This window comes from Acyrthosiphon pisum, chromosome A3 (genome assembly GCF_005508785.2).
Source record: "Acyrthosiphon pisum isolate AL4f chromosome A3, pea_aphid_22Mar2018_4r6ur, whole genome shotgun sequence".
NCBI lineage: Eukaryota > Metazoa > Arthropoda > Insecta > Hemiptera > Aphididae > Acyrthosiphon > Acyrthosiphon pisum.
In genome coordinates, this window is record NC_042496.1 from 25,908,236 (window position 1) to 25,934,231 (window position 25,996).

Genomic DNA, 25,996 nt, shown 5'->3' on the forward strand with positions numbered 1-25,996 from the left:
AGTTTAAACTACCCTCGAACCTAACATTTCTCATTATACTAAACGATATTTTCTCATCCCTATGATATGTACCAACGATTAGGTTACCTTATACATCGGGATATTATATTATCATATCAACGATTGTTTTATTCCAACTTATCCTATCCATAATATTATGTTCGTCAAGTTAATTCAGCTGACAGATTTGGGTTCTGCCGGTTAGAATAAAGCCTTAAGTCGACCATAATAATTCGTTGCTCTTGCGTTCTGCTCCGCAGTATTCGATTGTGGCGACAATAAACGAATGTTATAATATTATTTACCCACGTCCCACAGGCAACAAATTGTAAGCGGGGCACGGTATAATATTGTTATTACGGCGAAGCCGTGTCGTATAGGTCGGTCGACGGGCGGATGTTGGCAACACTGATTTTCCCGCCAAACTGGTAGTGTGTCGCCGCCACCGGTGCCAGTCGCGTTCCTGCATACACCACGGCAGACGACCGGTACCATTATACCATAATATTACCATCATAATAATAATATTATTGTCGTTTTCTCGTACTCCCATCCAGCGATTGGGTACCCAACTTAATAATATATCGTTTATTATAATATTATTATAGAGATTTGTGCTCAAGCTGTGTTATAATATAATTCTTGCGGCCGAGGGTCGAGTGCGCGTATCCGTTTTTCGCCCGTGATTTCCGACCGCAACACCGTGACTTGTTCGCGTATTTTCCGCCGTCTACACCACACACATCGACTCCTTCAAAGTCGTTGGTGGTGCGCGTACTTGCAAGCCAGCCGTTGGTCCTTCAGATGTGCACCGCTGCAGAGTGACAACAACGACGACGACAATGGCGCAAGAACGCAAAAACAGTGGTCAGAACTTGGAGATGCAAGATAAACCTGACGGTGGCGGTTGCCTGTCGGCGACCGACGAAGAACGTGAACCCTGCCTGAAGGCGTCCACCGACCTGTCGCCGGTGACCGACAAGAACAACGGCACCGTAGCCGCACCACCGCCGTCCACGGACAACAACAACGGCACCAGCAACGGAAAGTTTCACGCGTTCGCGGCCGCCACCAGCCTGGAGCAAAAGCTCCGGGACAAGACCGGCTTCTCCAGAACGGGACTGGCCGTGGCCGTGGCCGCAATTCTCCTGTGCGTAGTCCTGTTAATCACGGTGGTCGTGCTCCTCTTCATGTGGCCGTCACCGCCGCGCCACTTCCCCGTCTGTCGGAGGGCTGCCTGTCTCCGAGCTTCGGCCGAGGTGAGTTGTTGAACATCAGTCGTAATATAATATATTATTATTACACTAGTGACTTTAATACTGTCGTGTCTATTGTGCAATGGTTTATAGATCGTAATATACTAATATCTGTGTCCTACTTCGAAGTTTGGGGGTCAACTTTGTCTCCGTGGTAAAAACTAAAAGCTGAAAGAATTATCACCCTTAGTTGGAAGGGATTGACACCGAATCGAAGGTTTAAAAAATTCGCGGGAATAAAACATCTCTTATTTAACGGAATTTTTTTCAGTACCTATTACGTCGTTCTGAGTATAAACGCGCAATTCAGCATCAACCAGTAAGATTTCAGTATAATTTTTATCTTTTAAATCTTTTATTTTATAAAAAAACTAAAAAATGTTTTTAAAAACTCCTGACGAACAGTTTTTTTTCCATCGTGTGGTTGGTATGTGATTTTATACTGTATATAATAACACGGTTTTATGAGTCTTATATTATAGAAGTAATTTTTATTTTAGGTTTGCATTTTTGTCAGGTTCATTGTTTAGTTAGGTATATTATTATTTATTCCTGCACCGGTTGATGGTCGTGTTTCATATTATTTACTGTAAAATGCAAATTTTATGTTAATTTTTCGTGCTGCTTGTGCGACACGGTCGGCCACATTCGGTGTTCTTGACCGAGAACGCTTATAGAGGAAACGTTTTTCCCAATCAAACATCACGTTTGAATTATTTAGCATTTGATGCGTAATAGTGACAACATTAAAAGGTTTTCTCAGAAATACCTAGTTTGGTTCGAACGAGACGATGTTGAATCAAAAGACGATTCGACGATCCTAGAGTGTACACACTATACTGTATAAATATTTCCTATACACGCGATAATAATACGAAATTATCTTTGGACCAGACACCAACGTATATAGGTTCTATACTGGATCACGTGTAGGTACGACCTTTTCGGCGTGCAAAAAGACAATTGTCCGGTGCATTCCAGGAACACGTATGTATTATATTATCCTGTTCGTTATATCGAAACGTTGGAGAACACGTCCGTAAATGGCGTCGACGGTGGCGGTAACAACCCCTCTTGGATCGACACAAAAGACCGCCGCCGCCGCCACAGGACCCGTCAGCATGCTGCACGCTTGCACACGATCGCTGCAGGTATAGAAAAGGGTCGGACGTTGGTTTTTTTTCCATCGTTTCTCCCGTCCTCCGTCGGTTTTATGATCGTCGTAAAAACTACCTTCGGTCTGTCGTCTGTAATGTATTATTGAATGAGAATTTCACACCGACCACGACGTTTATACATAGGTATTATTATGTATATCGTATAAATGTATAATATGCGCTATGTAGTATCCCGCGTATATCGTTGACCCAGTCGAAAATGACTAAAACGGTCGTCGAAAATAATATAATATAACAATATAATATTATCTCATGTATGTTCGAAATTTTATTATCTAAAAATTGATTGATAAAAACACTAAGCGCGTTTCGATTGAATATATTGTTTTCATAAAAAAAAAATGTTTCCTTCGACTTATCCGAGTATAATAATATATTAATATTAGATAGGTATATAAGCTCCAGCGTATAAAACGTTGCACGTACTACGGTTTCCGCTCGATTACGCTTCCGATCGGCCCGAATCCTTACATTGGCGATTCGCACACGTTGTACTTATATCGTTGTTATTCCGGTAATTCGATATCGCGCTTTATGTCCGCACACGCGGTCACTAGAAATGGCTCGCCGCAGGATGTCGTCGTCCAGAAGAATATATTGTACAGCAGGTGTTTATGGATATCGAAGAATTTCGGTCTGTACGATTTATTTGATACACGTCACATTGTACTGAAGTACCCACGCATATCATTATTATATATATTTCTAGTATTCGAAATTTTCCACTCACGTACATTTTCATGGATCAGATGTAACGTGTATAGATATTTCTTCGTTGGTACTTATGCAGACTTCCCGCGCGCATAATATAGGAAATTCACTCGTTTTTGAATTGTATTCTCGGAAAATAACCGTGACGGTATGGTTAGTTTTTATCGGGCAAATCAAATTCTGACATGTCCGCTAATGTAATAGGTACTGCGTTACGTATATAATTGAGTTTAATTTAAGCAATATTATTCAAAACCTGTTGAATAATTTTAGACGATCTGTCAACCTTTTATAGGTAGGTAGGGATATTAACTATACGCGTCTCTACGAACTACGAATAATAAAATATTGTTTTTTATTTTTATTTAGTTGCGCACAAAACATTGTGTATCGTACGCGGACATCGCAAGCACGTTCGTTTATTATTACATATTGATACCATTGAAAACTCTTAAAAGGGGTTCTTTTTGTTTTGTTCCGTTGGTTAACATTCTTCCTGGCATTACATTATGCAGGAATTTTGCATATTTTTTTCTAAAACTATAACTCGATATAATATATTACTTATATTGCTATATTCACTGCACAAGTCGGAAACAACGACGTATACGTAAAGTATACACTATATAATATTATTATATAGATTGTAATTTGTAGGTATTGTATTACCGCTCAATGCTCATGCACTAAAATACATACCTACATAATATTATACAATATTTTTTGGATACGCGTGTGTGTAATTGAGGAGCACGCACATTTTAATGTCATTATTACAGACGTTTGATGTATTCCGTTTGTTGTATTTAAATGTTTTATAGGTCGTTCGTATAGTCGACGACAGATGTAATGAACGAATAAAATTGTCATTGGTATAATCGGCAGACGCTTCGAATCAAAGACTGCACGTGTTCGTTGTCTGTAGAGTGTAGACTGTATATATTATACATTTACATACTTGATGTGTTTGTGTTTTACGGGTTGTTGCAACGGTAATATTTTATTTAAACTCTTATATGCGTATCCGTGCTACGTTTACAAAGCTTTGAATTCACAGTTGATAACTTCCAATTCTGCGTAGGTTTATAAACTAATATTTATCATTTCGTAGGTAGCTCGTCTAATTATCGATTATAGCCCCGAAGCGATTTTTGGTGTCTTGCACCAACAGCGGTTGGTTGAATAATATTTCTGGGAGATACCATCATCTTTAATGGAAATAACGTACCTACGCCCACCGGCTAAGGTGTGGACTGTGGACATCGCGCGCACTGTAGACTGTAATATAGGGACTTCGCGTTGTTCGCATACGAAAAAATAAAAATGTATGCAAGTAGTAGGTATGTGATAGTACTCCTTTAAATATAGAAAAAATACGATTATTTAAATAAATTACAACACACCTCTAAAGCGATTCCACTGTGTTTAATAATCTATATTATCATAACAGTATTCAGTAGGTAATTATTAGGTTGGTATTCATTATTATTACTTATTTATTATATTATTAAATAATATTACTTACCTAGTAATAATTATTGGTAGGTATAGCGAGCGTATACATGCTTAATTAAACTCAGCACGAAATAAAAAAAGGTATTTTTATGAGTTTCTTTTAATTTACATTTAAACGTGGACTGCATTGACTGTTTTATTAAAAATATCTCACGCCGTCGCCCGTGGCCCGTCGATATCTTTTCGGTCGGATGTGAAAAATGTTAAAATATTTTTTTTTCTAGAATAACTATCAAAATAATCTGCAATTAAACCGTCAACAATATAACCATATATTAATATTAATCTATTCTGTCATATCACCAACTGTACATGTTGTAAAAACTAAAAATCTCGTACAATTATCTTTCATATTATATTATAATATAAATATTTAAATCTATTACTTTAGACGAATCAAAATTCGTCACGAGTAATAATATTACTGTTCATTAGCATGCAATGAAGAGTACTTACCTATTATAGATAATGGTTAGGTATATCACAATTATTTTAACGCTGAGACGACATATTCTAAAGTATAACACTATAATCATCACTAAGATATTTTCAAAAGTATGCGGGGCTAGCCATAAGTCATACCGTTTCGACAATCGCTTTTTTGTCGCCAACACGGTAATCTTGCGATAAATACAAATTCGAAACAAGCCATCTCACATGTCAAACAAAACCCCTATCTAAATACACTTAATAATATAAAAAAATCTAATATGATATATTATGACGTGTGTATTTAATATAATTTATTGATAATATAATGCATGATCAGACAACTCTATTGTGTGGTATTGTATCACATTTTTGTCGATCAATAAAAAACAAAATCATTTAACGTACATCGGTTTATGAAGTGTGCAGTCTGCGGGAGTGCGGGACAGTAATAATTGTTATTATTTATTAATTTCGATCGATGTCTCGCTAAAAACCCGTATACGGTTTCCAATATTATGTCGACGTAAAATACAATAAATTACTATAAAATAAGAATAGCTACAGATTGCTGGTCGTTAAATGTCGTGTACGTGTTTTTCTATATTTTTACAACCGGATCAAAAACAATAAATCAGAGCGTTGTCCGAATTTTATCGTATTTTGAATTTTCAAAGATTTTACATAATTTCCTCTGCTCTCGTGTCTCCTTTGATATAATATACGTTATCGAGATTCAGGATAGTTGGTTTCCGCTAAAAATACCGTATGCGGACAATTATTGCCCCCTTCGTAATACAGAAATTTAGTCACTTACAATTTTTTTTACTAATTAACATAAGATGAATTTATACAGGAGAACTATCCGGTATCTACAGTATATAGTCAAAATTAATTATTATAGGATGAATAATTGGCAATAAATAACATGTTATTTATCAATGGAAATTTATTTATTGATCGAGATAATAAGATATTTGAAAATTAACTCTGAAAAGTGTAGTCAGTGCAGTATCTTCCCCTAAAGAATGAAGATCATAGAATAATTCAAAACAATTTTCTACAAATAAATAGTCGTATAAGTTGTAATTTAAACTCTTTCAAAATTCATATTATCTTATCGGTTATCCTATTAAAAATGCGTCTCATCTGCTGGTGCACCGTGTTTGATAGTGACACTAAGCTATATCTTAATTTACATTTGTTTAATGTATTATGCTGCTGCTGTTGCAAAAAAAATTTCCAGTAAAATGTATCACAGAAAAAAAAGTATCTGAAGATTAATATTGTCCGTAAAATGTCATAGAATGATGACTGGGGTCTGGGGCCAATTATCCGTTTACCAAGTTGTCGTACTCTGTACACACTGAGACGTCTATGTATGATATTATATTATAACACCATTAAAATGTATAATATACATTTTATATACCCTTGTAATAGTTACACGGTGTGTGAACTTACATGGGCTCTGTCAGTCGTGTTCGGTTACCACGGTTATTGTTCTGCGTGCATCACGATGAATAGGTATAATATCGTCGCCGACGTACGGAGAAATATATTTCATATTATTATCTCGTTTCGTTAACCGGAACCCAAAACTGACTAAACACACACTCGACTGTATATATAGTACAGCTATATGTGCACGTCTGTGCTGACTGCTTTTATAACACTATTGTTTTTTTTTCATCTTGTAACCAAGCGTGAGAAGGCACTAAGGCAAGAGAGAAAAAACTCACAATCATCTGGTTGCGTGTTTAATCTACTTGCTGCGTGAATAAGGGTTTTCTCGTGAAAAAAGTACTATCAACTTTTAAAAGTGTCGACGACGCTTATACAGTGTGATGTTGTATACGGAGGTCGATTCGTCATACCCGAGAAGCGAGTCATTGTTGATTTCGGTACAACTATTCGTCGTGTCGTCAACACGATTTTAATTCATTATTTTCGATATCGTACGATAAGTAGTCCTAACGACAAACTGCCGATCACAATATTATAATTATTATAACCACCAAAAAAAAAAATTCGAAGGAACGAGTCGATTTTTAAATTCTATGTCATTACCAGGTGTGATTTTTAATAAACCTCTTAATATTTTCCTCGATACTGGTTTTTAACAAAAACGCTGCTTTGAAAAGCGCCTAAATATACTGATAATTTGATCCGTTATTGAATGAAATGTCTACTGTTCTGATTTGAAAATAGCGTAGTGTTTTTTTTTTCGTTATTGTTTTATTGTTTTTGTTCTCCGTCCGTATATCGTGATGGTGTTTCCGTCTGCTGCTAGTTTTGCATTTCTTGCTCGATATTACTCCATCATTCCATCTTGGGGCTGTGCTATATATATATTTATCTCGTCACGCGATCGACCGCGATCCTGTATATTATCATATTATAATATGCTTTACATGTTCACGTGTAACAAAATTTGTCCTTGGATGGTCTCTTATTCCTTTTTATCCTGCTCTATCCTTGACTCTGTATATTTACTATATACCTATATGCTTCTTGAGAAAAATAATTTGACACGGAGGTACATTGAGTACAGGCTGTGTAACACAGAATTTTTCCTGAAAACCTGGTCAGGACTCGAGTAAGGACATAATTAAAAATACTCTATACGTAGAGGAAATAATCAAACTAAAAATTATTACCAACGGAAGCAAAATAAAACGGTTGGTCGGTTACGGTGTACGCTCCTTGCAGTATACAAAAAAAAAATACAACGGGTTTAGTGATGAATCACGATATAGTAATTATAATAATACCTATAATGTGTAGGTATGTACTACTCGTACTGTATACACATTTAAAAACATTAAAAACACGTTTCTGTCAATAATACGTAGATTAGGAAGAAAAACCGTTCTAAGTGAAAAACGATGGGTTGGAGGGTTGACTATTATGTCATGTATGCCTAGAAAATATATTGAGTATCAATACCTTATACCGCCCAAGTTTTCAGATCAAAATTATTAGAATTATTGTAAAACGACTTGTTTTCGGAATGTTGTAAATTGTAATCACGCTACAATTAACAACAATTACGTGGCGATAATAAATAAATAAAATCATTACTTTATTAAATAATTATAATATAGGTATGTTATATCTATGAATCTGTAATAAAGGTTCGGCGTCTACAATTAAAATATTCCAACGAAATAAAATGGCGAAAACCGCTTAGATAATCGGTCCTGTTTTTGCTTTATTCAATATCGCGTGTAAAACCAGCTATCTATATAAATTATATATACCTATATAGATTAATCTACTATATAGGTAGGTACCTAAAAAATATATAATAATTATCGGTCTGGTAGATTTTTTTGCACACTTTGACGTTTATCAACGGTATACGCAGTCTTCTCGTAGTTTAAAATTCTAAATAGGTATACCGTCATCTATATCGTTACCAAGGTCGAGAGATTCAAGAGTATAATATAATATGGTATTACACAGGTCTATACAGGCCAAAATTAATTTTAGGATCGGCCCAGCCAATTTTGATTTGTTATCAGCCCGGTACTGGTTTTTTTTTTTAACCCAATAATGAAGTAATCCATAATATTATAACTTAATTCGAATCTACCTAGTATTTTAAAATGCATTTTTTTTATTAAAAATTCTGACAAATTTACATTACATTGTATAATGGTAAGAAAATTTTAAATGTTTTGAATAAATAATACAAAATTAACTTAGGCCTAGGTTTGAATACGGTCAGTGCTAGGTTTGCCCTTGGCCTGTCTTTTTAGTAGGTATTTATACGGACATAATATTAATTATTATATATTAAATAATATGCATCATATATAAAAGGTACAGTATTCTTGATATATATTATACGATAATTAAGTTTACGTAACATCGTAACCAAATTTTTATTGTTTTATTAAGCCACATCTAAATAATATTGTACAACAGAGATGAGTATATTATAGTATATATCATGTATTTTTAGACGATCGATGAAAACGAGAATAACACGTGGCTACAGTTTTCTCTAGTGGCGTCTCCCCTGCTAGCACCGTCTCCCTTGGTCACCGCTTGCGGTATAATATTAAACAGCACGTGGCCATCTTCACCGAAACTCCATACCTCGAAATTACTGTGTTCTCGAAATCCGTACATTACATGCGTGATGCAGCAGTAGGAGTAGTATTATAGTATAGGTAGTATTATATTATGTAGAACAATTTTTACTATGATACCTTTATCTGCCGCTTTCCGTCTTCCTCGAATTGGTTGGTTGCCTGCATGTGCCTCTCCGTCCTCCGGCCTCCGTGGTTCTGGAGAGGTCCAAAAGAAAACGGGTAAGAAGAGAATAAAAGATTTTTGTGCTGCCGTTAACCTCACACTCATGTTAATAATAATACATAATACATTATCGTACCGAGTGCATGTACCACATAATATTATATACCTATATATAATATTTATAGCCATATAGGAACGTATACACGTGGCGATCTGCGGCCCACGTAATTTGCTTGAACAAGTACTTTGACGGGTTGGTGCATCCTAATAATGTGTAGGTACACGAATTTGTTCCGTCACGGGAATAATAATAATATTATGTTTATATAGGTATTTACACGCTTTAAACGTTCGTTCAAAGAATATCGTAACCAAACCCATAATCTTTCGATTTTTGATATCGATACAAACGGTTTTTTTTGTTTTTATCGGTGCCTATAGAGACCCTCTTATCAGAAACCCGGCGCGGCATAATGATATACTCTTGCACATTATTGTGTATAATATATCATCATTTTATTCAAACATTGTCATCACTGTGACACCTGTCCGAACGATCGCCCAGAGTGGTTCAAAAACAATAACTTACAAGTTGTCTAAGATTTGAAAATGAAATAAAAAATTCAATTGATTTGAACCGACAAGATGCTATTAGATGCTCCGTTCCGATTTCCGTCAAAGTACGTACGTTGTGTTTTTTGTAGTCGATTTTCCCGATTTTCCCAATATACACGTCATATGGAAATTGTTATCATAAAATACTAGGTTTTTCGATTCTAAATGTGGATTTGTTGATATAATGTTTGAGCAACACCATGCTCTGCAGTGTTATGCGTCAGTACTCAGTTGTAGTCGAGGTTGTATTGTTTGAACGTGATTTTCCAAAACTGGCACGGTTTTCGTTGTTAGTTTTGCTATATTTATTTGTGGATGTTTAATTTAATATTCATATGGTATAATACGCAATATGCGTGTATAATAGTATATATTATACTACGTTTTTGTTTTTATGTGTACTTAAGTTTTTATATGCTCCAATGTTTATTTTAAACGTTAGTCCTATAGAAGCTACAACTGGATCCATATTTCATTGAAACCATGAAAAATTTAACAAAACTGTAGTTTATGACAGATTTTGTGTTTTGAGATTTTTATAATATTTTTTTTGAGTGGCTTATATAAAACTTGATTTTTCGTGTACCTATTCAAATTAAAAAAATAATAATATAATTAACCGAAATCATTTATTATACATTTCATAATATGTACAATGTACACTGTAATAATTTACTTACAATTTACATAGTGATAAAAGCAACAAAATATATATATATATATAAATATAAAACTCGATCGAATTATTAGTGGCCATAAAACGTGTCTAGGGCAAAGACCTAAACTGTTGACCGCGGGCATAACATCATAAACTATAAAGGATTCCATATAATATATACGTATATAACCTTGATGGTTACGAGACTCGTGAAATTATAATTTAATTATACTCTATACGACTTTTTTTTCAATAAAGGTACACGGTCTGCACTGTATGATCATTAACAGTAAGTAACGGAGTTTTGATATGCCATCAAATACGTATCATCGGTTAAGTTTAAAAAAACAGTATTGTAGTATAATGACGAAATTTGATCAAACCATGCGTGAAATGTGTTTTTTATTGACTATTTTCGACACGTTTATTTTATAGAAATCCCATGTTTGAAAATATTTTTCATCGAGATTTCAATATTTTGGCTCTGAACATTTGAATTGTGTGAGTGGTTGTGTATTTGCTATAATTTTATACGTATTATACGCACTGTCTAACGTCGCCTGTCGATGCAAATCATTTTGGCAACAGATTGTAATGTATGTGTAGGGTATAATATTGTATTATTGTAGATGTCGAATAAGACGTATTTGTTACTTCGCGCTAAATAGTGATTTAACAGAAGCTGCAGCCTGCAACAGAGTAAAGTGTGTTGAAGTACGTTGTTTGAACCGCCGAAACTCAATTTGGAAAAAAAATCAAACAGCTCGCCACCAATAACCACGATCAATAAGTTATCTCTCGCGGTTCCAAACGAAACCTAGATTTCGCATGAACAAAAAAAAAACGTGTCGATAGAGGTGCGTCTTGTAATAATGGTACATATACTGTTATAGCGACGGATATATAAAAATAATCGTGTTTATAATATATACAGTGACCGTTTTGAATCCGTCAGCAGAGACGATATCGCGAAACGGTTTTTTTTCCTTTGTGGGACGACGACGTATTCGCTGCAGTGCATGTAGGTAGATATTATATATAGGTAAGTCGTGCTCGTACACGGCCGACAATAATGGGTACCTGTTCGGAATGATTTATATTATATATATTATGTATGTGCAGCAATATATATTTATAATGTATATTGTATAGGTATATACTATGTTTGTATCCATATTACGTTTAAGTGTACACGACGAATCAGACGGATTGTGCTTAAGGGCGACCTCGTTTTTTTCTATTCTTCTTCTTCTTCTTCTTCTTCTTCGTCTATTACTTGTATCGCAGGTATTCTACCGCCGTGTTGAGGGAACTTTGATATGATATTAGTACGTCGTTTTTATCATACCATCCATAGGGAAGAAAGATAAATGCGAACAGTTTATTTGTAAAAATAATAATAACATTATATAGGTTAGATACACGACAACGACCGACGATATATGTGTTAACGGTAATAACGGCAAATCGCGTGCCTTTTGCATCTGGTTGTGTGGCGTAGACGTTGTGTATAATACAATATTATATTATATGGGTGTACTTACGACGCTGAAGACAATGCCTCTACAAGAAATGATATTTTATATCTTCGTCTGATATAAACGAAATAATAGAATTTACAATAGCTTGGTTTCACGTGCTGAGTTTAAGCAGAGGGCATCTAATATTGTTTTGGTAATAATCAATATTTTTTTTAAAATACTTAATATTTGGAAATGGAACTTGTGTCGTATGTTATATATCTACACGAAAAAAGTATTTACCTCAAGTCCACAACCGTCCGTTTACAATGTATGTTATCTACAATATTCCATCCCGCAATCTCTTCTCTTTCTGATCTACCGTACAACATAGATTAATATGTTTGAGGGTTTCACATAACATTTTGTCTAAATATCATTAAATAGAAATTTAAATTTTCAAAAAACAGATTATTTTTTAAGTCAAACGTAAATAGCCAAATAATAAATATACCTAATTCAAATCTAAAATTCAACCCCTTAAAAATATTATTCTCTATAATTTTTGTAATAGGTGATAAAATCATAAAAAAAACGATTGATCATGACAAAATATATATTTTACGTATAGTTCAGAGAGATAAACTAGTGTGTGCCTGCATCTTTTTAATAAAAATTCGTGAAACGTGCATAGATAATATAGATACTTTATTATATATATGGAAACGTGTCGTGTTCTATTAAAATATAATATTATTCTAAAAGTTTGCTTTTGGTGATTTTGAATTCCAATTACAATGAAATAAAACATAATAGAAATAATTAATAACATAAAAAACATACACGTATTATTGCTATGTGGAGGTAATTATTTGTATTTAGTGTTATCGAAAATATATAATATAAGGTTCAAGTCCAACTGTACCTTATACATAGGTATTATGCGCATACATTTGGTGTTTCCCAACCGGACTGAGAACCAATAACTATACAGTTACTGTATATGTACTTATAACATGAATATTTTGATAAAATAATATAAGCTTTAATTCTACAAGTCATCATCGCAATATTATTATTATTATCACACTAGTCGGTGACGATGTATTGTTTGAAAATAAACATTTTACACCTTCTTTGGCTTTAATATGAGCTGCTGGTGGTGACATCGTGTCGTGAGGGCTAAATCGTGGTGGTATACAATGAATAACGATAATTATATAATTTCGTTTCCCTTTTTTTGTGTGTCCTTGGCAAAGAACTTTTTTTTATATTACTGTTACGTAACGTTACAAATACAGAAATAATTTTTTTGCCATCGCCACAAAAAGAAATTAAATTGTAGGTTATCAATCTGCATATTTTATACGATGTACTTTCGTCAGTGCACTTATACAGTGACCTATACTTATAGTATAGTGTACAATATTAGACAATAATATATACCTATATAGAGTATAAGTATATAATTTAAAAAAAATATCTGTTTTAAAATATAATTTCTTCCTTCCATAACCGTTTTTGTATATTAAATAATATATTATGCACTTTATTGACTGAGTTTAATTTATGTTTAAATTAATAACTGATATAGTAATGAGTAATAACAATATATTCAAATGTTCTCGAATAAAATTATGCGTATTGCGTAGGTATACTTTCCTATATTGTAGGTTCATATTTAATACAACTGATTACTATGAATAATAATATATTAATATTATTTACGATATTTTTAAGACAGTTAACAACATGTTACCTATAATTATTTTAAAATCATAAGAAAGCCGTTAGCAACTTGTAAAAAGTTACCGTTTTGTTTTTATTTTAGAGGTACACACGATTTATATTTATGAGTCGATATACATAGTCGATGCACCTACGAATCGCAAGATAGTGGTGTTTTATCATGTAATTTTTTTAAATTTAAGAATAAAAATAAAATACTACTATATTTAATTATTTTAAAAGATACTTTTGAATAATAAATTTGTTTCTAGATAAATATAGTATCACAACAGTGTTGTATAAAGTAAACCAATGAACTGTGTTAGTAAATTTTAATATAATTTCGGTTTGACATTGTTTTTTGTTATTTATTTTCTGTTCTATAATCTAAACAACTGCAGACGTATATAATTTCAAAACCTACTGTTGATTAAAGTTTTATTGCACCATAAATGTTTTTTAACTGTCAAAACTGTTGTAGTTATTCGCTGCGTGTGCATTATGAAAATTATTAAGATTTTACTCGTTAGACTACTATACATAGGGGTACACTATAAGAATATTATTGAATTATTGTTTCTTTAAGAAACGAAATAAACAAATCAAACTATTCCGTTTAGCGCAGATCCGATGGACGTAATCGAAAACTTTGTCGTGTGGTAAAATTAAATGATAAAATCACTTTGTTTGCCGGTTGAAACGAACACACTGTACCTATGCAATATGTAAAAGTATGTGCGCGTTACTGTTATCAAAATTAATTTTTTTAAAAATAAAAACGTGTCTTTGCGCTGGAATTATGACGGATAACGTAACTGTCCGATCGCATTATAATTTGGCCTGATAAAATATTATGTATGGTGTCGGATAAATCATGGACGTTTGTGTGTAGTTTCGCCCGGTTTCAAAGTGTAGATTTACGCACACCCCCGAGAGACCGCGAGAGAGTGAGATAACGACGATAGAAGGTATACACTACACACACAAACACTCACAGAGTGTTATCACACACGTTATAATTATTATTATCATCATTATTCTTTTGTTTACACACGCACACACACTCTGTTATATATGACTTATATACACACCAATCGTCATAGTGCTTAATCTATACACTATAGTTAAACCGTACCTTTACATAAAAAAGTACTCTTAAAAAACTCGGTAACTACTCGTTTCGTAACACGCTCGCGCATGTATACTTATATTTATGTATGGCACTCTAAGAAGCGAGTGTGTACAATTTTTTTCTTACATCTCAGTAGTCTCGCTATGTATATAATATTTTAATATGCGAGTACCCACTTTGCCACACTGCAACTGCTGTTACACAGAATAGTAGGTACCTACATAAAAGTAACATTTGAAAGAAAAATATTTAAATATATTAAACGATACGATATCCCACAGCATTGTAGAGCGCACGCAGGTAGATAAGATTACAGTAGGCTGTACAGTTTTTAAGACCATTCACAACGTTGTGAGCATGCGAGGGACAGACGATACGAAGATATTATTATATGTTAACAATAAATGTAATAATTAATATTAGTATACTATGTCGTACTTATCTACCTGCCTAACCTGTGCATATTATAGTGTTTGCTCCGTGGATGAATAATAGGCGATCCGATGTCACCTCAGATGCGTATGCTGCTCGCTCCGACGACTTTGTAGCGAGCGTATAACTTTTCACTGCCGCTGCGGCCTGCCGCTGCGGCCTGCCGATACTGGATATTTTAACAGATCGAGACAAACGCGAACGAACTTTGTATTTGCTCACAAATAACGACAAACGTTAAATGTAATACGTACGAGCATACACTGTATTTTTACAAACTTGTGAAAATATAAGTAACGTGTGTAAACTTACATATATATTATAGCAGAAAGGCACAAACTTCACCGTCAAATTGCTTATGTACTGAGAGTTATGAAGTGAATTTTCATACTATCCCGAAATCGACATAAATTTTCAAATCATATTTTATATTTTGTGTAGAGATAGGTAAGCATTTTAAAACGTAAATGAATTTTCAAAGTAGTAGCTTTGTAGGTACCAATAATATATATTGGTATCTTGTTATAAGACGTCCTCCTGCAGTGGTGTATTTTTGGGTTATGATACTGTGCTGGACGCAAACCCCGGGAAAAACAAAAATGATTTTGTAATATAATATTTTATAGCCGAGGTTATAGTTATAATGGGGGAAAAATATGTAGAATGATTGATGAATTAATCAATTATTTATGACACTTAAATTATATCTAAATATTAAAATAGGGGATTTGGAAAGATTGATGTTAAGTGGTAAAAAGGGATTGGGGTCACGGTATATAGAAAGTGTGATGTATTCTACACTAGTTACTTTTAAGACATTAGACAAATGAATACCACTGTTTAGGAGTTAAATATTTTTATTTTAGTAAAAATGTAACTTGTTTATAATACGTTGGTTTGTATATTATATTTTTGTCACAAGTAAATAGTAATAACTACATACACTTGTATACATAATACTGATGCGCTAATGCATGTATTAACCAATACAATAAGTATACATGTATTATATATTCACCTCAACACTTCAATATAAGAAAATTAACTGTAACCGTCATTCGAATTTATCGTGTGAAAATTGAAAGACAAGTTGTATTTTTATTTTCTCAATATGGTTTTAAATGTTCAGGGCCGCGGGTATAAAAATACATACCTTATCGTATTCGTATTTTATAGTTTTGGGTTATAATGGTCTATATTTTTTTTGAAATCGATGTTTTGTTATAATTTTACTTTATTTCCGTTTAAATCGGACGGGTGAGACGGGTGAGTTGTTCAGTATAAAATGTTAGGTAATAATATGTCTTTAATGAATACAAACATACAGCCATTCCTACCGCTAGACCCGGAGTGCGTATACAATAGGATCCGTTGAAATATGGCTTTTTGGATTTATTGCAGCCGTCCGCCGCATGAACTACATTACGATTTCCCAAACTGCGGGTGTCCAATTCCAAATTATAATCGTAAATGTAACATGTATATAGTATATACTATATGGTATTTAGTCTGAGCGCCAACCGGTTCTTAGAAAATCTCGTGCAAGGTGTAACTAGCAGCCCATCGTCAAATGGATTTTACGAGGGCATTATAACAAATTGTATAATGTGTTCGTATTCGCCGCGGTTGTATCCTAAATATACTATAATAGTAGTTAAGAAAAATGTAATATTATATTATTTTGGTGGTAAAATAAACGTGCTATACCTATTTTATGTGCATCACTATAGTATGTTATTTCATTATCGGCACTATATATTGATATTTCTAAACCACAAAAAAAAATTAAAATAAGGGTGATTACTTTTTCAGTGGCCTATTCCGACTCACACTTGCCGGATATCTGCCACACAACCGTTGTCGGTAGGAAACATTTTTCGGGTCGTCTACCTCCGCAACACGCACGGGAACCAGATGTAGGTACACATGATGTTGTTCGCCGTACTATGTACGCGCGCAACAGGTATGCCTTTATAACATCAAGCATCGTGACGTACTATTGTTTCACAACTATGAGATATAATATTATAATTATTCTCCTGTGTGTGTCGCCGTATTATTATTTTAGTTTTCCGTCCGCCGACGATGTTTAATCTCGGTAAGATCTCGGTGTGTGTGTGTGTTAGAATTTTAATGCTTGCGTTTGTGTTAGTTTATGTTGTGTGCTGCGGAGCACGCACATTCTTGTGCGCAGGGAAACTGTCGGACCAGATACTCGGTGGCTGTCCGGCCAGAGGGTCAGTTGCATGGCAGAGAGAGAGAGAGAGAGAGAGTGAGAGAGATTGAGTTGGTATGTGTATGTGAGAGAGAGACGTAATATTTAGCGGTACGTCGTACGTGTCCACATTATTCTCGACTGGTTTCCTCTTCCCCTTTCCCACTACGCCATAACCAACACTCGTACTGTATACTTTATTCGCAATGGTTCTCAAACCTATAGTCTCCCTCACCCCCGCCCAAAAGTCTTATACACGGAGAACTCCACACAAAACAAACGAACGTATTCGATTGTATCGTTTTACGTGTAATACTATTATATTTGATAAATCCGCCAAATATCCTGTACGGAACTTATAGATTTTTCGTATAAAATCATGCATGGGAGATTGCTAGATGACTTTGAAATGATGATAACGAGATAGGACGGATACTAGCTGCTGTTCCGTTGGAAATTTATATTCATTTTCGTCGATTATTCTGTTCCCGTGAGTTTAGTGTCTGTATATATATTATATTATATATAATATATATATATATACCTATATTGATGAATTCAAATTTCTTGTGATGCACTCTAGATTTGTATACTTTATTATTAATGTTTTTACACTTGCAATTTAAAATTCTCAATTATGAATAATTGCAATAAATATTCGTGTTAATAAGATTCCAACCGTTGCTTCAAAACAAATGCTGCTGTATATTATTTAGTTACGAAAAAAAAAACTATTTTTTAGTATCGGAGGGACCTTTTATAATACCATATTCGTTTAATATGTTAGAATTTACCAATTATGAATTGTTTTTGTGTAAAAATATTTTATCAACAAGAAACTAATATATTGAATGTATTGAATGATACTGGTTAATCAGTTTGAAGTGAAGTATTGTGGTGTATTGATATGGTACTGCGGGACATGTATTGTGCGACGAAATATTTGTGGTTTATCATAGAGTTCCAAGTACATACGTATCTATAGTTATAATTTCTCATACACTGTCATCATGCGATACATGACTTCACGAGGTCCTGCAATCGGAAACTAGCATTTTTAAATTTAATTTCGCTATATCACACGCATTGTTGCATAGACATGTTTTGGTGACGTATGGCTAAAACAATAATCAATAAATAATCAAATAAAAAATTGTCGTTTCATTGTAGTTTATTTATTACAAACGGTTGGAGAATTCAGTAGATATAGATTAGTCACATTGCGTGACGTTGAACATATTAATTCATAAAATCACAATGATTGGTACCTAATAGTTAAAAATAATAATATGAGTACCTAATACGATAGTGAAAGCTGTTGAATTTAGATTCCCTCATTTAGTGACGTATCCAGATATTGTTTTCAATTGAAGGGGTTATATAATGAAATTATGTGTACCTGTATGTATATTTAATAATTTAATAAATTTGTATACAGCTATATTCTATACGTCGTATTATAACATAATATAATAAAAACATTCCACTGATAGTACGCGACTGTGTGTTTAGGCTAATTGTACTTTATTATGTCGTCTATATTGCATAGAAATGTATGGTTATTTGTATTAATAACAGAATTAAATTATGTATTTATTTTGTTTAAAATAATTTTTAAAACTTTGATGTACTTTCAAAAAAACGAAAACAGTAATTGCATTAAAGAAAAGTAGAATTGAATGTATTATATGTCTTTTCTATTCTGTCCTTGATTGTCAATACAAATTAAAGAAATTTTATCGTTTTTTTTTTTACGAGTTATATATTGAAGCTCTAATACTAATATATACCTATATATATTGATAATTATTATTGGTGATGTTTCTTTGCTCTATCAGTTGTGATAGTTATGTTCATCATTATGTATTCAATGTTACGTTGTTTGTTATACAATTGTAATATAAACTCCTGCTCAAATATTCGTAAAATTCTGTTTTTTTAAGAGCGAATATATAAATTTGCTGGGTTTGAAAATATTTTGATTTGCAATTAGGTACCGAGTATATTTTAATATTTCGCACTGTCAGTGCAATAAGGCCACAACTTGAAATTTATGATTTTTGTGTTTATGGTGTCTATAAATTCATAATTTTTTCTGTTTTAGTTTATGGTAGTCATCTACCTCTTTATATTAATAATAATGATATTTTCTGAAAATTTTTATTGCATTGAACATATATGTTAAATTCCTAAGTACAATTTGGTCGTAAAACGTAATGTGCTCGTTTACTAAACAAGTACATAGGGTCAGAACAATAAGACCATATTTTTTGCCCTCACACGAGTTCTCTCAGTGCGGCCCAGTACTTTTATGTATGTATGAATTCAAATTAAATAAAAATATAAAAATATAATATATTGAAGTATGGCGCTTTTGCAACTTAAAACAATCAAATTTTCAGATCTACAACGCCGCATATTGAGATAATAACATACGTAATAACAATAATAATATTAAAATATTATTATCATTCATTTATTACACTCATTTGTACTCTAGTCATACTCTATTACTCTAATAGTCTAATTCATATTTTTTAAATTGAGTATATTTTTGTATCATTATAATAAATATACTGACTTCTCGTGGTAGAGTTAAAAAACTTTTAATTTAGTGAGAAGCAAAAATATCTATTAAAACCCCTAAAAGAGCTAACATAAAGGAAAACCGAGTAAGACAGTAATTACTTAATAATTTATTATACATATTAAAACTTGTATTTTTCTAACAAAAGTATTAATATTACTTATTAGGTATGTATTATTGAATTAACATCATATTAATAATATTACAAAATGTATACATTACTAAAAAGTTTTTTAAGAGATTACTACAAGTAAAAATAATAATTCTACTCTCCATGATAATCAATTCTCAACCACACTACCACAGTAGAAAATATTGATACATTGAGGAAAAATTATTTATTTTGAATAATAAGGGAACTAAGAGACAGAAGAGATGTTATTTATTTTTTATTTTAAGGAAAAAAAATTATATTTTTATTATAATTTTTCTATCAAAAGTATTAATATTACTTATTAGCTATGTAGGTATTATGGAATTAACATCATATTAATACTGTTACAAAATGTGTACCTACATTATTTAAATATTTTTTAAGAGACTACTACAAGTAAAAATAATAATTCTACATGCCATGATAATCAATTCTCAACCACACTATCACAGTAGAAAATATTCATACATTGAGGAAAAATTATTTATTTTGAATACCTAATAAGGAAACTAAGAGACAGAAAAGATGTTATTTATTTTTTATTTTAAGACAAAAAATGATAATATTATTATAATTTTAATATTATTTTGTAATAACAATAATTTAATATACAAATTGTTATAATTCAATGTTAAATGTTAATATTGTTAAAGAATAATCAAATATTCAAGAAACTGAAGTTGTTCATTTTATAAATTAAATATTATATTATGCCATTATTTTATTTTTAGTTTAAGTGTTTTTTAGAGTCAACATCAACGTATTTAATAATATAAATATATTAATTAAATCATAATTTTTAATACTTCATAAATTTTTTTTATGGCCAAAATAGTATTAAAATCAATTTAAAAGGTAGTGCAATAATTTCATAACTAGAAAATTTTCAATTTTTGTTCTTTGAAGTTGAAATCACACAAAAGTAAAGATATTTACATGGATAAAAACCACAACAAAATTATAAATATGTATCTTAACCCTGAACATTATTTTTTGTTTGATGAAAACATTTTCATTTTATTCTAAACTTTCATACTGATTTCCTGAACATTTGCTTTTTTTTAGTTATGGCCTTATTGTACTGACGGTGCGATATTTTATCAATGTTTGGAGTGCAACATAGCACGTGTGCACGTGGTGTAAATCTGTCGGTCGGACGCGCGGGTGATTCTTGACAATATAATATAATGTTATTTATGCTGCATAATATACACGATTAAGGGGGAAAATACTGTCAATGTGTTTAATACACTGGATTCGAAACGCTACAGTCGTTATGCTATTTCCGATCTCGTATTTCCGCAATTATAGTATCCTTATGTTATTTATATCGTGTGTACATAATATACGTGTACGAACGTATATGGTACTATGTGCTATATTCCGCCAAAGGCAGGAAGATATTACACAAAAATATTACTTCATAATATATGGTTGTGAGGGCTTTCAAGTCAATGGAGGTCGATTAGCACCGAAGAGATCAAAAAATACAACCGCCGAAATAGAGGAATACACTAAAAATCCTACGTATGCATAATATTGTATATTATATTCTACATGCACCGTACGACATCTGACCGCTATCAACGACGTGATGTTATTATTATTAAGTATTGACTACTGTGTGTCACGTGGTTAGATCTCCGTAGACGGTATATCGTTTGCTTATATATATTATCTACGTGAGACGGACTCGCTGGACGAGACCACTCATCGGCCGAGCGGAGGCCTATATATCTGTGACGAATTCAATTATATGAAAACACTCTCTCATACAGCTATGTTCAGGTATATATATTATATTATGCAGGGTATAAGATTACCCATGGAGAACATAATATTATAATGTGTAGCGTGTGCGTCCTTAACCTTGCCTATTGTCGAACGCGGCCACGACCTCCCAGTGAAAGTATACGAGTATAATAATATCATATCATTTTGTTGTGCACCCGGACTGTGTTACGAGGACTTGAAACGAAACGAAATATATTATATATCTGGCCGTGCATTTATAAATTTATATATATATATATATAGCCATTTATGGGGCGCGCGTGCTCTATCTGAGAGTGGCACTCCTGTGCATTTTTTACGACCTATGCAACGTATATTATTATTATTATTATTATCATCATCATTATCATTAATACCATCGTACTGCTACAGTGCTCCAGCAGTAACACGTCGTCCGGATCCGAGGGCGAGGCTCGGGTGACGACGAAAAAACCGCTCGCCTAGCCCACTTCGATTGAACGCCAACACGGTTCATTAATCCCTCATAGGGGTTACGCATTGAGGTTTTCGGGGTAAAAAATTAAAATTAAAAATACCTAAATCATGCGCACGCGGAATATATATTAACATATCGTGATTATTTCGTGACGAGCTGCACGGACGACAGTGATGCAGCGTTTATTTTTGTCTCGACGGTCGTTTGACGTTAGGTGGACCGGAACGTCTCTCGTCCGTATCAAAAACCCCTTTCATCATGAGCCGCACATACTATTATAGTGGATAGTGGTCTGCGTGCGTGCATGGAGGAAGCTGCGTCTACACCGCTCTGTTTACAGCGCATATGACGCTAATTTCTACAATATCCATCTAGAATGTTGTTTCATTATTATTTATTATTGATTATACTCCTGGTGTTTTCATAAAGTTTGAATTTCAATTAATACCTTAATTGTATTTATTTTTGAAAAAACGACCCAATATGTTAATATACCAATATCAAGATATTTATTAAAATGTATTAAGTACCAATATTTAGTAATAAACATACGTTAAAATTAAACAAAGTTGGTAGGTAGTGCATCTGTGCATGGGTGTATATGCATTTTTATGACCAGTGTTTAATAAAAGTGGAGATCCTAGGACCTCATGTTACGGTACCTACCTTATCTACTACTGTATGTGATTATTTGAAGCTATTCATAAAACCCTCGATATGCGTGCAAAAGGTAGAATGGAAATAAGGTTTTCTGAGTGGGCGTTCATGACCGATTCCATTAAAGGTGGGTATACATGTATAATTTATTCCATTAATGGTGGCTACGTTTTAAAAATGACTATATAGAGTATACCTACTGGGTCCAGGAAACAGTAAAATATTTACTTCTGATCAATTTATATATTTTTTCTTTCAAAATTGCTTACGTATTACATATTCTTATTTAAGCTGTTTACAAGGGTCTCTAGCAATTTTGAATAGCTTACTAAATACTAATTTCTACAAACGCTTGATCACCGGACAGTGCTACTGACTATAAATTATAATTATTTAATATTTATTATACGTGATATTAAATAATAATATAATGTACTAAGTGTCTACAAAATATTAGCACTTTTAATTTGTTAGAAAGTTTTATGCAGTGAATTCTAATTAACCTAGAGTTGCCATATTTTATTTTACTTAAGCTGTGACAAACATTTTTCGTATAAATTTCACTGGAAAAAATTGTACAACTCCTCCACGGTTAACCGTCAGTATTTTTAACTTAATATTTTTTCGCAACTGGAATATTATACATACTGGTCAACACTCTACGACATACGTTTATTAGGTAAAAACTAACTCAAAGTTACAAATCAGAATGCATAACCGACAAAGTTATCAATTAGAGATAAGTGTTAACGAAAATTGTCATGTGAAAACAGGAAATTAAAATGTCAGTATTGATATTCACTCATCTACAAGCCGGGAAAATAATTTTAGAATAGATTTCGCAAGTCATTCAAATAATAAACTTCATTGTTTTATCATTTATCAATACAATATTGTTTTCTACTATAGAATTGCTTAGTAAAAGCCAAAATGTTAACATGAATTATTGAAGTTTAATTCTGGAACAATTTGTCGTCCCGAAACACTCTATCGGGACACCAGGACGCGCTATATTATCAAAATCGGTGGTATAGTCTAAGCCAAAATCTCAAATCGTGACGTATATAGAAACCTAAAATGTAATCGATCGCTATAATGAAATATGACCATAAATCTAATTTGTGCTTTATCGTAATACCTAATGTACTCGGTCTGTATATATTTTTATAATGACTGTTGTGATGCGTGTCGTGTCTAACATGAATTCTATACCTATTTATTGTTTAGGTATCAAGGTATGGTAACAATGAACCTAACCTGAAATGCTATAAATTATATCCAGAGCTAAATGATCGTTGTAGGTCGTCTATAGTCTATTTATATATAAATAAAAAAAATGGTCTACAGCACTTTTGTAACAACGTTTAGATGTTATTGCGGTTCGTATGATGTTATACAACGCCCATGACGTTTCTTTAGGTTTTGAAATCGAATTAAAGCAATAAAGCGAAGAGTTAACGATCCATAACCGAATAACTACAGGAAACTCTTTGTAACTTAACGTTTATATTTTAAACATATATATATGCTTATGATATTTATGTGATTTTAATTTTTGTTTAAAGGTACTACCCAAAATCAACTTTACTCAACAGCCGTGCGAAAATTTTAGAGAATACTCTTGTGGAGGATGGCTGCAAACCAACGACTTGCCGGCGTACATGAGTTCGTGGAGTTTAAAAAAACGCATTCAACAAGATCGTAAGTACATCGAGTGCATATTATATTTGTATTATTATACATTGTAAAATAAATATTGAAATTTAAGCTATTCTTATTGAATTTGAATAGAAAAAATAAAGATCAGGAATATGGTTGTTACGTTGAGAAACGTTGCCAGTTCCACCTCGTTGAACTGGAAGATGAAGCATTTCTACGAATCGTGCATGAACCTGGACAATATCGAAACAGATGAAGGAAAACCTTTAAAGAAGATTATTAGTACTATTCTAGGTATGTTTTGTATCTCTTGGGAGGTCCAATCTGAATTTTTCTTTTTATGTGTACTTAACAATATAATATAATTCAATTATGATCATAATATACATTAGGTGGTTGGCATGTATTAAAAGATTTTAACGTTCATGAGTGGGACGTGACTAGTACCATTGTTCAATTGCACTCCAAATACAGCGTGAGTCCGTTTTTTAAGATAGACGTTGTTCCTGACGATAAGGTTTCAGGCCAAAACATAATTCAGGTATTATTATCAGTGTTATTATTATATCGTTACTCTAGTTGGTTGTCTTATAAAATGCGGAATTATTTCACTATTTCAGATATCTCCAGCAGGACTAGGCTTACCCGACCGAAGGTATTATTATAGGCAGCAAGAGAATAAAGTAAGTTTGTGTGCACATTAAAGATAATAATTATAACACAATAATAATAATAATGTTAATAAGAATTAGATTACAGATGTATTGTACTATAAATACGTGCTTCGATGATTATTTGCAGATTGTGGCCGCGTACAAACAGTATATGGTGGACGTATCGCAATTACTGGGCGCCACCAGTGGTGACGCATCGATATTCAGTAACGACATGTTCCACTACGAGAAACGTATCGCAGAAATAACGCCAGCTAGCAAACAAGAGGATCCTTTTCATTCTCACCGACGGTTCAAGTTGTCTAAACTGAAAGAAATCGCTGGAATGGTACGAAGATATTATATCATAATATACAAACACAATATGTAGCGGGTCCTTATACATATAGACATTATAGACATATAGACATATACATAGTTATTTATTATTTGTTTTGTGC

The 25,996-nt window shown here is 32.8% G+C and overlaps 1 protein-coding gene across 1 annotated transcript in view; it reads left to right on the forward strand.

Moving 5' to 3' along the window:
* The first annotated feature begins 448 nt into the window (after positions 1–448).
* Positions 449–25,996, forward strand: part of LOC100166870 (endothelin-converting enzyme 2) — a 29,774-nt gene continuing 4,226 nt past the window's right edge. Inside the window, exons 1-6 of the mRNA XM_001942700.5 lie at positions 449–1,259; positions 24,789–24,924; positions 25,015–25,176; positions 25,275–25,423; positions 25,503–25,565; positions 25,684–25,884. Of these exons, the coding sequence (XP_001942735.2) occupies positions 843–1,259; positions 24,789–24,924; positions 25,015–25,176; positions 25,275–25,423; positions 25,503–25,565; positions 25,684–25,884 (1,128 nt within the window). The 5' untranslated portion in view covers positions 449–842. The remainder of the gene's footprint in view (positions 1,260–24,788; positions 24,925–25,014; positions 25,177–25,274; positions 25,424–25,502; positions 25,566–25,683; positions 25,885–25,996) is intronic.